This window comes from Mustela putorius, unplaced genomic scaffold, assembly GCF_011764305.1.
Source record: "Mustela putorius furo isolate JIRA1106 unplaced genomic scaffold, ASM1176430v1.1 tig00000831_pilon_pilon_pilon, whole genome shotgun sequence".
NCBI classification, from domain to species: domain Eukaryota; kingdom Metazoa; phylum Chordata; class Mammalia; order Carnivora; family Mustelidae; genus Mustela; species Mustela putorius.
The window spans coordinates 8,320,858-8,335,750 of NW_025421490.1; the positions used below are offsets into that span (position 1 = coordinate 8,320,858).

General features: G+C 47.4%; 1 protein-coding gene across 7 annotated transcripts in view; it reads right to left on the reverse strand.

The window, feature by feature from the left end:
* RIPOR2 (RHO family interacting cell polarization regulator 2) overlaps nt 1-14,893 on the reverse strand; it is a 213,623-nt gene that overhangs the window by 128 nt on the left and 198,602 nt on the right. For 5 of the 7 annotated variants that reach the window (XM_045085121.1, XM_004761237.3, XM_045085122.1 and 2 more), the window contains 4 exons: nt 12,308-12,510; nt 7,731-7,814; nt 6,611-6,701; nt 173-2,032 (listed from right to left, as the gene is read on the reverse strand). In XM_045085121.1, the coding sequence (XP_044941056.1) occupies nt 1,932-2,032; nt 6,611-6,701; nt 7,731-7,814; nt 12,308-12,510 (479 nt within the window). In that variant the 3' untranslated portion in view covers nt 173-1,931. Of the gene's footprint in view, nt 1-172; nt 2,033-6,610; nt 6,702-7,730; nt 7,815-12,307; nt 12,511-14,893 lie in introns of those variants that run through there. The other 2 variants (XM_045085120.1, XR_006608137.1) reach the window with 2 other exon arrangements.

Consider the following 14,893-nt stretch of genomic DNA (forward strand, 5'->3'; position numbering starts at 1 on the left):
TCTTCCACTAGCTTTACAACAAATCTGAGAGGGAAATATTATGATCCTCGTTTAAAAGTGAAGGAATTTCAAGATAAGGATAAACACAGGTTGAGCATGAGGTGTACGGTGTTGTGGCCATGCCGGTGTAAGGAGAGCATGGGAAAAACAGAACAGACTCAGCACGTGAGACTAATAATTCAAAAATAATTTTTATTTTAACTTACATGATTGAAAGAGTGATGGGTACAAATGCCACAAAACTAAAAGCACCCCTTCGAGCAAAAATAAAATGCAGAAATGAATACAAAAGATATGGAATTACTCATGCAATATTCAAAAAATTAGAAAAAAATACCCAACAAACCAAACAAAAAACTCTGTAACATTGTGATTTGAATTTCTATAAAAAGAATCATTTCAACATTTAACATAGACTATAGACTATATATACTAACTGTAGACTGTACAGTGTACCTTTAAGATGAAAGATATATGTATATATAATATTTATAAATATACAAATATATACACACATTATAACTTCACAGTTGAAAGAACTATTTGCCAGGAAGCCTGGCAAACAATTTTTACTTTTTTTTTTTTTTTTTAAATGTTAAGTAAGCTCTACACCCAATGTGGGGCTCGAACTCATGACTCTGGGATCAAGAGTCATGTGCTCTACCAACTGAGTCAGCCAGACACCACGACAATTTTTACTTTAAAATGGAATATGAGTTGCTTTTAAAGGTCTTGCTAAAATGTAAATATTTAAAACGACACCTCAATGATATTTTATACAAACACGTCCAGAATACGGTTGATACTGCACAGTTTAAATAACACTCACACATATTATTTTGAGATCTTGGCATATCCCTTCTTGTCTACTCTTAAGAGGAAGAAAAGCTACTGAGTGGTCTTGTCCTTTATTAAGTGGGCTTGCTACCCTGATAGGGAAGCAATAAAGGAAGCTATTATTTTAATGATTTGGCCAAGAGATCCCACCCAGGGATGAAGGATTTCTCTGGGGCCAGTGACGGTCCCTCGGGGCATTCTTCTTCTTAATCTCATGGCAATTCCTGCAGAAGCAAGGATGGTTTGGATCATCCTCTGCCCTCACCCCATTAAGAGTCCTCCATTTTCCAAATTCTTCTACTGGAAACAGCATCACAGCTTTCTGAATCCATGACTTTTGGTTTCGTTTGGTCGTAGCAGCAAAATATCTCTGTTGTAAAAGTATTGTAAAAAAAAAATGGCTCTTGTTTTAAAAAGCTTAAACTTTGAATGTTTTTTTAAGGAGTACGGGTATAATCTTTATAAGGTAGGTCTTCGTCATCCACCTGTCTTTTAACCATCATGGAAACATGCTTTGGGGATTTTCAGGATGGAGGAAAGAAACAAAAGAAGTAGTGGAGGCTTGAGGAAAATGAAATGAAAAGAAACATTAACTTCTTACAATGTGTCCCTTTTACCAAGTTCTGCAGGCAAACTTTTATTTGAAGAAATTCTATTTTTGTGCTTTGCATGAAGGTGAAATTAGGTAGCTAAGGGGGCCACTCAACCCTGAGAACACGACAGAGAAAAACTGCAAGGCGTAGGACAGTCATCAAAGCATCACGTGACTATTTTAGGCTGCTAGAAGAACTTCCAAGAAAGTACAAAGATGGCTGTTTTAAAGATCCATACGTATGAGATAAATGGACTCTTCTACTAAGTATGGTCAGACGCAACGGACAGTATAATCTACAGAGCAATACACAGCCGGATTCGCCTGGCCGAAGGAAAGGCAGCTGGGTCCTGGGAAACTCGATTTTGAATTCCATCTATCACCTGTGAATTTCCAGACAACCTCAGCAGATCTCGCTTCAAGTCGTAAGCCTTCCAGCTCGATCCCAGCACCAGCTTGATGAACGGGGCCGCTCAGGAAGACAGCTGTGGGGGACAGTTCCTTAAAAAGCCGTAGCGACTTCGGTCCCATGGCGTCCTCCACCGGGAACACCGTCTCGAGGGAATTTGTCTAGCTGCTCATACGCCAGCCGCCCGTCTTCTCCTGCACACAGAACATCAAAACAAATGGCAGCTGGAAGGTAACTTTCTTATTCATCACTGAAGGATAATGAAACCAGGTGTTTGGAAATGGATCGCTAATGTTATTTCGCTAATGTTAACTTTAGGTAAGGAAACCATCTTCTGAGAATCTTTTCTTTTCTTTCTTTTTTTTTTTTTTTTTAAAGATTTAAAGTTTTTTTTTTAAAGATCTAAAGATTTAAAGAGAGGAGGAAGCAGGCTCCCCGCTGAGCAGAGAGCCCGACGCGGGGCTTGATCCCAGGACCCCGAGATCACGACCCGAGCTGAAGGCAGAGGCTTAACCCACTGAGCCTCCCTTCTTTTTTTTTTTTTTTTTTTTTAAGATTTTATTTGTTCATTTGACAGACTGAGAGAGAATGGGTTAGCTCATTGCTCATTTCATCCTCCCACGGCCTCCATGAGGGAGAAGTGCAGATGCTCCCATTTTATGGAGGAGCACATCAAGGCCCAGCTCACCTATGGACTCCCAGACCTGGGAGGCACTGTGATGGAATCCGGACCCACCTAGACTCTGTGGGACTCTAGGGAAAGAACTGAACTCTTCTAAACTGTAGTATATCCATGAGCAAACTAGGAACTGGCCAGATATTTGCCCTTTCTTAAATAGGGTTAGTTGGCCAAGGTATCTGGGGTGGGTGCCGCTGTGGGAGGAGCATGGTAGGAATGGGCCCAACTCAGGCCCTCTGTTAAGGTCTCTGTCTCACCTGGCAAAGTGCTGTATTCAGTGTTCTATGTATCAGGGTTTTGGGTAAATACTTTGTTTCAAATACAGGGTTCTATACCAAAGCAATTTAAAAGGTGGGGAAAAAAATAACATTTGTCTCCGAAAAGCCAAGGCATGCAGAAACAGTCAACAGAAATCTCCAAAAATTGGTGGCCTTTGCTTAGAGAAGAGTTCACCATGTTCTTTGAAATGCAGGCAAATCCCTACTTTTCCATCTGATGTATTACTGAAAAGCTTAAAGGTACCGCCCCTAAAAGCAAAAACAAACTTTTGGTTGATCAAGAGGCTTCTGGTTCCAGGGACTACAGTGTATTATAAAACCCATAATTACACTCCTTTTCGAAAACCCACTAACATCAATGTATTCCCAGAATTTCATGAATCTTTTAAAGTTTTTTTTCTTCGCAATGAACTTGTGATTGAGCATAACTCATCAGCCCCATCTTTGTTCCTCTTGTATTAAATGCATGAATGCCTGCTTCTTACTGCTATTTGCCTGTGATTTCCACCGCCCCCCCCCCCATTTCCTAATCATTGTTTTATACAGAAAAATCAGAAGGAAGTATTCAAATAATTTGCAAATAAATGTCATCTGTTTGAGATGACAACTGACGGAAGTGACCGAGCCCAGCAGGGGTCCTTTGCAAAGAGTGATGCTTCAGCTCAAGTGTGAAAGCCTAACTTTGGCTTTTATAAAAGACCTGTTTAGATGTGCCAGCTAGGTCATGTAAACAAACAAACAAAAAGTCCAGGAGAGGTTTCAAGCTTTGAAGTCAAGGACCAGCCATACTGAAATCCCTAAACACTCTTAAAATATACTCTGTATGACTTCTCAGGAAGAAATTTATTATGCAAAGTTACGGCCATCAAATGCCCGTAGAGCTTCTGTCTCACACCCTGGCATTCTTTTAGTCTCCGGCATTCCCTCAAAAGTTCTTGCTTGTTCTGTAAGGGATAAAAGAGACAAACCCCCAAAGCGGACTCTTTTCACTCTAGAGAACACACTGCTGGTTACCAGAGGGGAGGGGGCTGGGAGAAGGGGGAAGAGGCTCCTGGGTCCTGGGAACCTGCTTCTCCCTCTTCCTCTGCCCTCCCTCCGCCCATGTTCTCTCTCTCTCTCTCTCACAAATAAAATACTTTTTAAAATATAACATATAAAAAAATTTCTTGGTCATTTAAACAGCACCTAGAAAACAACGTAATTAAGAATCTCAGAATATGGAGCACCTGGGTGGCTCAGTGGGTTAAGCCTCTGCCTTCAGTGTCCTGGGGTCCAGCCCCGCATCAGGCTCTCTGCTCAGCGGGGAGCCTGCTTCCCCCACCCCACCCTGCCTGCCTCTCTGCCTGCTTGTGATCTCTGTCAAATAAACAAATAAAATCTTAAAAAAAAAAAAAAAAGTTTAAATGAGCTAACCCATGCAGATCCCTCAACGCGGTGCCCGGCCCAGAGCAAATCCTCTACATTACTGCAGAGACACGACTAGGCTGGGGCTACCAGGCCACCTTCCCCCACGGACATTCAGTGCGCAGTGGTCTGTGCTGGCTTCTCCTCTGTTTTTTTCTTATTTTTTTTATTTTTTATTTTTTTAGGATTTTATTTATTTATTTGACAGACAGAGATCACAAGTAGGCAGAGAGGCAGGCAGAGAGAGAGGAGGAAGCAGGCTCCCCGCTGAGCAGAGAGCCCGATGTGGGGCTCAGTCCCAGGACCCTGGGATCATGACCTGAGCCGAAGGCAGAGGCTTTAACCCACTGAGCCATCCAGGCGCCCCCTCCTCTGGTCTTTTAACAACCCTGTGAAGCAGGTAGGATGTTGAAGGAGAGAGGGCCGGCACTCTGGGGCGTCAGGCAGTGTGGTCCAAACCGGACTGAGATCCAGCCCGGACGCAATGGAATGTCCACAGCTAATGGGGAAACTGTTCTGCCCAACATGGCGGCGACCAGTCTCCTGTGACTGTGCAAATGTAAACAGTCACTACTCAAAATTAAATAAAATTAAACTTCAGTTCCCCATTCACAGTAGTCCCACGGAAATGCCCCAGCCGCATGTGAGTACTGGGACAGCCCCATTATCGCAGGGGGAGCTGGTGGGCACAATTACTGATTCAGCCATCTGTGTGAGACTCGATTTCTGTATCAAAGGCGATTCAGAGTGTTGAGTTCAAACTTGTTACGTAAATTAGAATCATCTGGAGGCTTGTAATAGTCCCAGGGCCGAGGCCAGTGGAAACAGCATCTTTGGAAGCAGAGGCCAGACCTGGGTCTATCTTCAAGTTTCCCTGGTGGTTCGAATGCGCAGCTGGAGTCGAGGACCCCACTAGCTGGTGGTGTGAGGGGGCCCAGGGACTGGGGGACCCACGCAGGTGAAAAGCCAAGGTGAAGGGGCGCCTGGGGGGCTCAGTTGGTTAATCGTCTGCCAAAGGCTCAGGTCATAATCCCAGGGTCCCAGGATCGAGCCCCACATCAGGCTCCTTACTCAGTCTCTCCCTCTGCACCTCCCCCTGCTCGTGCTTTCTCTCTCTCTCTGCCTCTCTCTCTGTGAAATAAATAACTAAATTATTTAATAATAATTGGAGATACTGCTGGGGGTGCAGCTGAAGGGGAGTGTCGGGGCACACCCGGCAGGAACCGGCTTCTTCCTCTGGCACTGGACTGAGGGGCTCTGCTGGCTCTGCGTCACTAACGTCGGGCTTACCTGCATCGTGGTTTCAGAGCATGAAGGGATAAAGGAACCTCGAACTAATAACACCCTGGGCACATTTTTAGGGAATTAAATAACCTGTATGCCTAAGACTGCCATAAGGAATAACTGTCTCATCCTTTAAACCAACAGACGCTGGCTGGGATTTCTGCGCAGCAGGCGACATATTCAATAGCAGAAGGAAGTGTTACTACCCCAGTAGCTGTAAGAAAGGACACCTCACAATGGACGGGTTCTCACGGTCATCATAAAGGCCCGGAGAGTCTCCCTTATGCTATTAAGCTACTCTAGTCAAGCCAGAGTGGCTCTTTTCCAACGAGTATTATCACCCGGATTAGATTTGAGGACTTTCGGGAGTCTGGTATTTGCACATTAAGAGCAGGTGTAGGATTCAAACAACAAGTCTCTCTGGGGGCAGGAGTAAGAAAGCTTCTCTCCACCCTCGGCGCCGCGCAGCAGGAGTAAACGTATGCAGCTCGGTAGGCGGGACGCTTTCCCAAGTGATGCGAAGGGGGAGATTTATCTGGGTATTCCAGAACGGAAGAAACACTTCACTTCCTGGTGTCAGGGTTCATGTGGGCGTTGGCCCAGGGGGCAACCAGGGGGTCGTCGGAGAGCCAGGGTGAGGCCCTGGAAGCAGGGGGTGCAGCGTTCCTGGGGGCACAGCCCCGCAATGTTGGCCCCTCAGGGCCCCCCTGCCCCGCGAGTGCCAGCCCTGCCGCCCCGGCAGCATCCCTGACTACTGCCCCCACCTCACGGCGCCAGATAGTGCACACCCGGATCCATCTAGAAGGGCTCCAAAGAGCGACCCTCCCCCTCAACGGCCAGATGGTGAGAACGGGCCATTGAAGCAACATGGACGTTGACCAGATCCTCATACCCCAGGTGTGTCACATGCCCTGTGTGTGTCACGTACCCCATGTGTCACACACCCCGCATGTGTGATGTACCTTGTGTGTGCGAGTGTGACATACCCTGTGTGCATGACATACGCTGTGTGTGAGTGTGAGCAGAGAGCCCACAAAGGGAAACCGCTCAAACAGTGCCCACGGAGCCTTTCCTGCCACTTCCCTCCGAGAGCGCCGAAAGGAAACAAGTGGGTAAGAAGAACTCACCGAGGGACAAGAGGGTCTCTGAGGCCACGTCTCTGATCTCTTCGGTGGCGGACTGACACAACGTCAGCAGCAGTCTAATGCTTTCAGTGGCCTGCAGGGAGAAGAAGGTGGTGCGGCAGGGCTGACAGGGCTGGCGACTGTGACCGGGCTCCCAGAGCGCGCAGTGCCCCGCAGCTCGAGGGGACAGTAGGGCCATGTCACTCAGGGAGCCCCAGCCAGTCTCCTTGGATGCGCAGTACCTGACCTTCCTGGCACGAAGCCCCCACCATCCGCTAAGTCCCCCATTTCCCAGAGGACTCGGCCGTGGGGAAGCCGACCGACTAGCCTGCCTCGCCAGGCGCGCCCGCTCCTGGGAGTCCTTTCCGCTGTGCCGGCCGCTCCCCACACCGCGCTAATGGAACGATTCCTAATGTTTAGCTTAGAGACCAAAACAGAGGCGCAGAGCCAAGGTCGGTGGGGGGGAACTTGTCTGGGTGTTTATCACTCATTCTTCCAGCACTTTCTGAACCGGGCAGTTCGCCAGGCATGGGAGACTCTGCGATGAACAAGACAGGGTTCTGGCCCTTAAGCGTATACTTGGCCCATTGCTCTCAGACACCACTTCCTCTGTGAGGACTCCCCTGGTCAGACCAGGTCACGGTTCCCAGCCATGTGCGGCTCTGGCCCCTGACCCGCCCTCCCAGGCCTTTTAATAAGCGGGACTGTAAACACTCAAACAAGACGAAATCAGAGGAGACAAACCATAGGAGACTCTTAATCACTGGAAACAACCTGAGGGTTGCTGGGGGGGGCGGTGGTGGGGGATGGGGTAACCGGGGGGCGGGCCTGAAGGAGGGCTCCGGATGTAATAAGCAGCGGGTATCACACAACTGACACATCACTGAGCTCTCCCCCTGAAACTAGCACAATGTTAACGACACTGAATTCAAATACAGAATTAAAAAAAGAAAAAAGGAAAGTGAACAAAAATATCCCCAAACGAATACACAGTTTACACAGCAAAGGAGGTCGGACATGCCGCTAACACCCGTGCTTCCGAACACGGGAAGAGAGCTGCTCCATGTCCTTGGCCTGGACTGGCTCAGAGCTGACCCGCTGGGGCTCTGAGGCTGGGTTTTACCTGCAGGCTTTTCAGGGCCAGACAAGCCGCCTTCTGGAGCTGGAGGTTTGCCTTGGTCAGCACTTCACAGTAGTAGAGCAAGGCCTGAAACAGAGGGAGGGACACCGTTTGTAAGCTTCAGCGGCATCCCTATAAATAAGACAGGTCACACCACCTTCAGAGCAGGGGAAAAATAAAAAGCCATAAAAGTTTGTGTTTATTAAAAGAGCTATCTCTTAATTGAATACATTAATTGCTTATATTTTACCAGGTCACTGATCCTGGGAATCTGAAGTTGGAAGATCCGAAGTTACATTTGCAGCTTTCTAGGGACCCTGAGGCCTAGGGAAAGTGCTAGGAGGGTTTACAAGGAAGGAGAGAAGAAATGTGTTGGCCCGGTGGAAAGCTGCACCAGGCCAGGGGAGATCCGGGGAAGACAGTCACCTTCTACACTTCCCAGGGCAGGTTCAGGAAAGGGATGTGTGGACTGGGCCAGGAAGGGTCAGATGTCAGCTGGGAAGCTCAGGGGGAAGGGGACATTCCAGCAGGACGGAGGAGCGGAGCAGGCAGGATGTGGCGTGATGGGAGTCTGCCTCACGAGTCTCAATGTAAAAATGAGTTCTTGTTTTAACCGAGCTCACGTCGTTCTCAATGTCTTACTTTTCCTACATCTATTTCCCGCGGCCACATGTCTCGTCAAGGTCTTGATTTCGTGCCTGGATCACCACCCACCCATGTCTGCTTCCAGCACCGGACGACAAGGGACCCCTTCTTCAAGCATGCGTGGTGTCCTTCAGGAGTGCACCCAGCAGCTCCTCTCTCAGAAGAGCAGAGGCCTCCCCTTCTTCATTTGTGCCCAGCACTGATGTGGAACGCCTGCCTCCTTCTGGATTTTTCCAGATCCTAGGAAGTCGGCTCCCCACCCCCAGCTGCTTGCTGTTCCTGCCACGCTCCCAGATGTGCCCGGCGGCCGTTCTCTGCACAGGGAACCCCATGAGCTTTGCTCCCCTTTGGAAAGACCTTGTTCCTGAAGATCTTAGAACTGGTTGGAGAACCAGGCCCTGCTTCACCAGTCACCATGCGACCGGCTCTCTACCATCTTCTCTCTGATCTCCTAGGACTCATTTTCCTTCCTTCTTATCAAGCTAAATATCATTTCTTACATCTGTGCTTATAAGTAGCCATCTTTCCAATACGCCTCTCCACTTGCTCATGTGGGATTTTGACATTTTACTCAACTTCCTGTGCTTTGGTCTGTTGATCTGCAAAATGGTTGGAATAATAGGCCGCTCACAGGGCTTTGTGAATGTTCGGTGTGGTGACACGGCTCAAGAATTGAAAACAGGTCCTGGCACAAAGTAAACAGAACTGTAGGATGACTTTTATTCTTCTACTCATCCGAGTACTCATATAATTGCTTATAGGGAAAGATACAACAGTGACTCCCTGTCTGCTGAAGCTCCCTGAAGGGGAAGACTTTGGTTTTTGGTTGTCTTTTTAAGGAGTTATTTATTCATTTTAGGGGGGAGGGGCAGAGAGAGGAGAACAGGCAGACTCTCCAGCAGACTCCCCACTGAGTGTGGAGCCTGAAGTGGGGCTCGATCCCAGGACCCTGAAATCATGACCAGAGCCATAAGCAAGACACAGATGCTTAACCGACTAAGCCACCCAGGTGCCCCTGTTTTTTTTTGTTTTTTTAAATTTAATTCTCAGCACCTAGATTGAGACTTCTACTTAGTGAACGGCCATGGGATGTGATGACACCACAGTGCCTGGATGGAAGAGCCGGACACTGTCGCCAGCCGTCTGCTGGTGTGTTTGCTCACGGCACGGCGTACAGCTGGGGTTCGACGCCGCCCGTTTCCTCGGTTCTAGAACAATCCCACACTCTTAAAAAATGGAGATGTGATTCACATTCACAATTTACACCCTTTCAAGCATGTAACTCGGTGGTTTCTCGTGTGTTCAGACGCCATCATCACGACCTTGTTCTGGATCATCTTTATCGCTGTGCCGGCTGCAGTCCATCCCGTTGCTCCTCCGTCGAGTTCCAGCCAACTCTGCTCGCTCTCTCGCTCGCTCTCTCGCTCGCTCTCTGTGCATTTGTCTGGTCTGGCCATCTTGTGGGAATGCGATCACATGATACATGGTCTTTTATGTCCTGTGCCTTCTGTCAGCCTCGCAGCTTTGCGGTGCATCCGTGGGGCAGCCTGTGGCAGCATTTTATTCCTTTCAGGTTGAATGAGACCCCACTGGAAGGAGAGATCCGACTGTGTACTCGTCATCTGATGGGCATTTCGACTATTTCCAGTTTTTGGTTGTTATGAATTAATGATACTAAATGTCTCATTTCACTTTGGCTTTTGCAAGGTTCTCATCAAGTGTGAGCACATAAAGCTGCTCTCTCTTCCTCCATTTCCCTCTGGTACCCCGCCCAAGAGCCTCCAAGGTTAAACCACCAAACCAAAATTTAACCAGTCCCCCAAACAGCTTACATGGTCCTTGCTCTCAGGTGCGTTTGCGTTATAACAATGCTTCCAGAGGGCTCAAGTGCTAGATGTGGGCCCAGGTCAATCCACCCCTGGTAGTAGGATCTTTGGATAAGACTTCTGGACTGTCCCTTGGAGCAGGAGGCCTGAAACTCAGCAGTCTTGAGCAGAAGTGGACACTGTTTTCCGACTCGAGAAAGCATTTGGCCGTTCCCTTGGCCTTGCAGAGACGTATGATCTCAGAGAGCAGGTCGGCCTCCTCCTGCTCATTGGGAGTTTGAACAGCTGCCCGAGAAAGGGTGACAGTTGGGAGACTCAGCTTGGTAAGAGCTCTGGGAAGCAAATAGGAGGCGCCCTGGAAAGCAAGATGTCCCCATCACCTTGCAACATAGTAAGCATCCCCTCGGCTGGGTCCTAGATGATTACAGCAACAACAACATCTCAACAGACAGAAGAATAAAGATTTCCCACTTATCTGGGTGCAGGGTTTGGGGTGGGTAACAAGCATAGAAAATGAACCTACATATGACATTCAGTTTGTTTCAATGGCTACAGGTTTCCGAAGGTCTGAGATTTACAGAAACACCAGCTCTCACCGCCGTAGTTGTGTGTGGTGTTAGCCTTTCACATCTGGTGATACAGAATTAACGTACTAACTTTTGTTGCTTCATATGCGAAAACATGGAAAGAACTCAAGGCTTGGGGAGGGCGGGTCATACATTTCTAGGTGGTATCTAAGTTACACCTCCTGACGAGTGTGCCGCCGAAGCCGTCTTCAGTTAGCGAGGCTCATGCGTGAGAAATGACTCTGAGACCAAAGGATGAGAGCTGGGCTGGAGATGCAAACACCCCGCCCTTCCCTTGCTTAGCTAATGCCTTAGAAAAGCTAAGTGCTGGGCGCCTGGGTGGCTCAGTGGGTTAAGCCGCTGCCTTCAGCTCAGGTCCTGATCTCAGGGTCCTGGGATCGAGTCCTGCATGAGGGCTCTCTGCTCAGCGGGGAGCCTGCTTCCTCCTCTCTCTCTCTGCCTGCCTCTCTGCCTACTTGTGATCTCTCTCTCTGTCAAATAAATAAATAAAATCTTTAAAAAAAAAAAAAAAAAAGCTAAGCCCTTCTCAGAGTTCAACATTTGACCTTTCCCAGGACAAGAAGGGGCCAAGTTTAATTTTCTTGACCTGATCTGAGGATTGACATGAGTTATTTTTTTATTTTTTAAGACTTAAAAAAATAAAGTCTTCTTTATTTCTGCTGCAGGGGGAGCAGCAGAGGGAGAGGGAGGAGCCGAGCAGGAGCCCGACACGAGGCTTGATCCCCAGATCCTGAGATCATGACCTGAGCCAAGGACAGATGCTTGATCGACTGAGCCACCCATGAGTTAGTTTTGAGAACAATTATTCAGATTGTCAAGGGCTCCCCAAAGACCAAGGCTGCTGCCTGTACGGGGCCCCCGTGTGTTTGAATTACAGATGCTTGTTACCCCTGGATGGTATGGAGTTAAAGCCACAGACGAGGTCTACTCCCTCTTCCCTGGCAATGTGCAGCTATAGCTTTTAAAATCACAAATATTCTTGTTCTCTGAGTCAGTAGCATGATGACTTAGCCCCAGACCACTCCTAAAATGTGCGTGCATGTATGCTCACTGTGGCATTTTTCAGAGTTGGAAATTCGACCAATGCCCATCAGTATGGAACGAGAAAATAAATTATGGAGTATCCCTGAGATGCACAGTCCTCCGTCAAACCAGACGAAGGGGATTAACATGTTCTAATAAGGAAAATCACCGCGATATAGTACATTTAAGTTACACAACAGAACAGTGTGACCTCATTTAAGAAACAATCAATCATATATGTGAGCAGATACATAGGAAAAAATGAGAAGGAACATACGCCAAATTATTAACAGTTCCTGGACCTATGGATGTTCAAATATTTACAGTATATTTTTGTAGTTTATATAGTATTACATATAATAATACATATATATAATTATATATTGTTAATGGGCAGTAGAAAGTTATTTTGATAAAAAAACAGATGGCAAAATATGCATAGTAAATGATGGAAAATGAAACCAGCTTCTGGCTTGCTGGCCATGATTTGGGGCTTTACCTTTTCCCTGAAATGCTCGTTTCTGGAGGCTGCGGCCAGGTAAAGCATCACAGCCCGGCTCACTTGGCCGTCGTCCCCCGTGAGCAGCAGAGCCAAAGTCCTGAGTACTTCCTGCTGGGCGGGGAGACTGCTGGGCGCAAGGTCACGTATGGCCTGGAGCAGCTTCTCATCGCTCAGCGATTGCAGAGTCTGAATCAAGGAAACTAGCAAGTGAAAAGAAAGCAGAACTTTCTAGTTCCATCCATGTCATTGCAGTAAGTCAATCAGAGAAAGACAATCATTACACGATCTCACTCACATGGGGAATTTGAGAAATGAAACAGAGGATCATAGGGGAAGGGAGGGGACAAGAAGATGGAATCAGAGAGGGAGACAAATTAGAGAGACTCTTATTTGATCACAGGAAACAAACTGAGGGTTGCTGGAGGGGCGGGGGTGAATGGGGTAACAGGGCGGGGGATGGGCAGGAAGGAAGGCACGCCATGGGATGAGCACTGGGTGTTACACGCCACTGATGAATCACTGAATTCTCCCTCTGAAACTAATAATACGCTGTGTGTTAATTAATTGAATTTAAATATATATTTTTTTTTTTAAAAAGAAAGCAGAGTTCATCATCTGACCATAGGGTAACAAACTCACTAAACATATAAATACGACTCAGGTATATATACGATCAAAGGCTCAAGTATGAAAAATGAGCCCATAACAAAGGTGATGTTTCCAAATAGTGAGAAATTATTATTTTCACTCATGAGTGAACATTTTCACTAATATTTGAACTATTACATCACTCAAATAACTATATGAAGGCAAACAGCAAACCATACGAGGGTATGAAGGTGGACCTCCGTCTCGTATGGCCAGACTGAAATAATGGGCAGATGAATAGTCCAACGTAAAAATAGAGAGCAAAGAAAATACAAGCACACACTTTGTCCAGTCTTCCTGATGATAGCAAACGCTGCTGTTCCTCTTCTAGTCTTACCCGTATAGCAAGGCCCTCACCCCGAGTGACCTCAGCTATCCGTTCTCTCTGTCAGCACTTGGGCAGAGAGGCAGCCAACTAGGAGAAATCCAGTCGGTTGGTTGGAATATGGAGAAGGCATGATAAAAATCTAAAATTCTGAGTCCTGTGTGGACACGCTGACCACGTTCCAGGACTGAGGAATATATTCCAATCCCTGACGAGGAATCCAGCATGGGTCTCAATTAGCCACACAAACATTAGGGTGAGAGCATGTCTCATCAGTGCAGATGGGAAAATATAACCTAATATCCATGTTTCATCGGTAGAATGGCATCCTCTCTACTGTGGACAAGAGTGAATTTTGGAGATTTTTTTTCTTTTAATTTCCTTTTTCCTGCTGGGGATGTTTTGGTCATTTTACTGCTTTATAAATAAATACCCAAGCAGGAGGTCTCGAGACAGTAGTATGTATAACAACCAAACAATGGAAAACGATCTTACTGTTCAACAATCGTCAACCATATTAGTATGCTTCCAAAGGCAGCTACAAAACTTAAAGAAGTTTCAAAGAATAACATGAGATAGAACATCAAAAAACCCTAGGTTAGGGGTGCCTGGGTGGCTCAGTCAGTTAGGTGGCTGTCTTCAGTTCAGGTCATGATCTGGGGGTCCTAGGATCGAGCCCTGGATCCAGCTCCCTGCTCAGTGGAGAGCCTGCTTCCCCCTCTCCCTCTGCCTGCCGCTCTGCCTACTTGTGATTTCTCTCTCTCTCAAATAAATAAATAGATAATCTTAAAAAAAAAAAACAAAACAAAACTACCCTAGGATATACTACTCTATCAGAAATCATCACAATTTGGAAATTTACCCAGAAAACTGCTTTAGTAAGACCACGACAAACTGAGAATGAAGAAATGACAACTATCCCAAGGTGAGAGCCTCTGGTCTCGGCCTCCGCTCTCCTTCCAGAGCTCTGGACCAGCGTCTGCGGGTGGCGAGGACTACGCAGGCTCTCCCATGTTCCGGCTGGTGTGGCCGCAGGTAGAGGAGGATGTGAGGCTTCTCCCTGGGACGAAACCTCAGGGGCAGACATGTCCGTGCAGGGTTTGATGTTCCAGAGAGAAGAGCTGAGCCCGGTGCTGTGCCAGCCCATCCGATCCTAAAGAGCGTACCTCCTTCCCACCCCTTTTCCCCAGCGCTGTCAGGCCTCAGTGGGTTTACAGAGCATGGACGTGGGAACCAGAATACCAGCCCTTCACGTCCTGACTCCACTCCTAAAGGAGTTTTCCCTCCGTGCAGGTGCTTATTTTATTTCTAATACTTGAAGCCCCACACTGCTAGGCTGGTGGCCGTTCGTCTGACTCCTTGGATCCCCAGCTGGAGATTCAGTTTCCATCGTCTGTCCTTTCCTTATCAACGTGCCACTCTGTTTCTTCTTTTTTAAGATTTTATTGATTTGAGAGAGAGAATGAATAGGGTGGAGGAGCAGAGGCAGAGAGAGAGAGACGGACAGACAGACAGACTCCCCGCTGAGCAGGGAGTCCAATGTGCGACTTGATCCCAGGACCCTGGGATCATGACCTGAGCCGAAGGCAGAGGCTTAACCGACTTGAGCC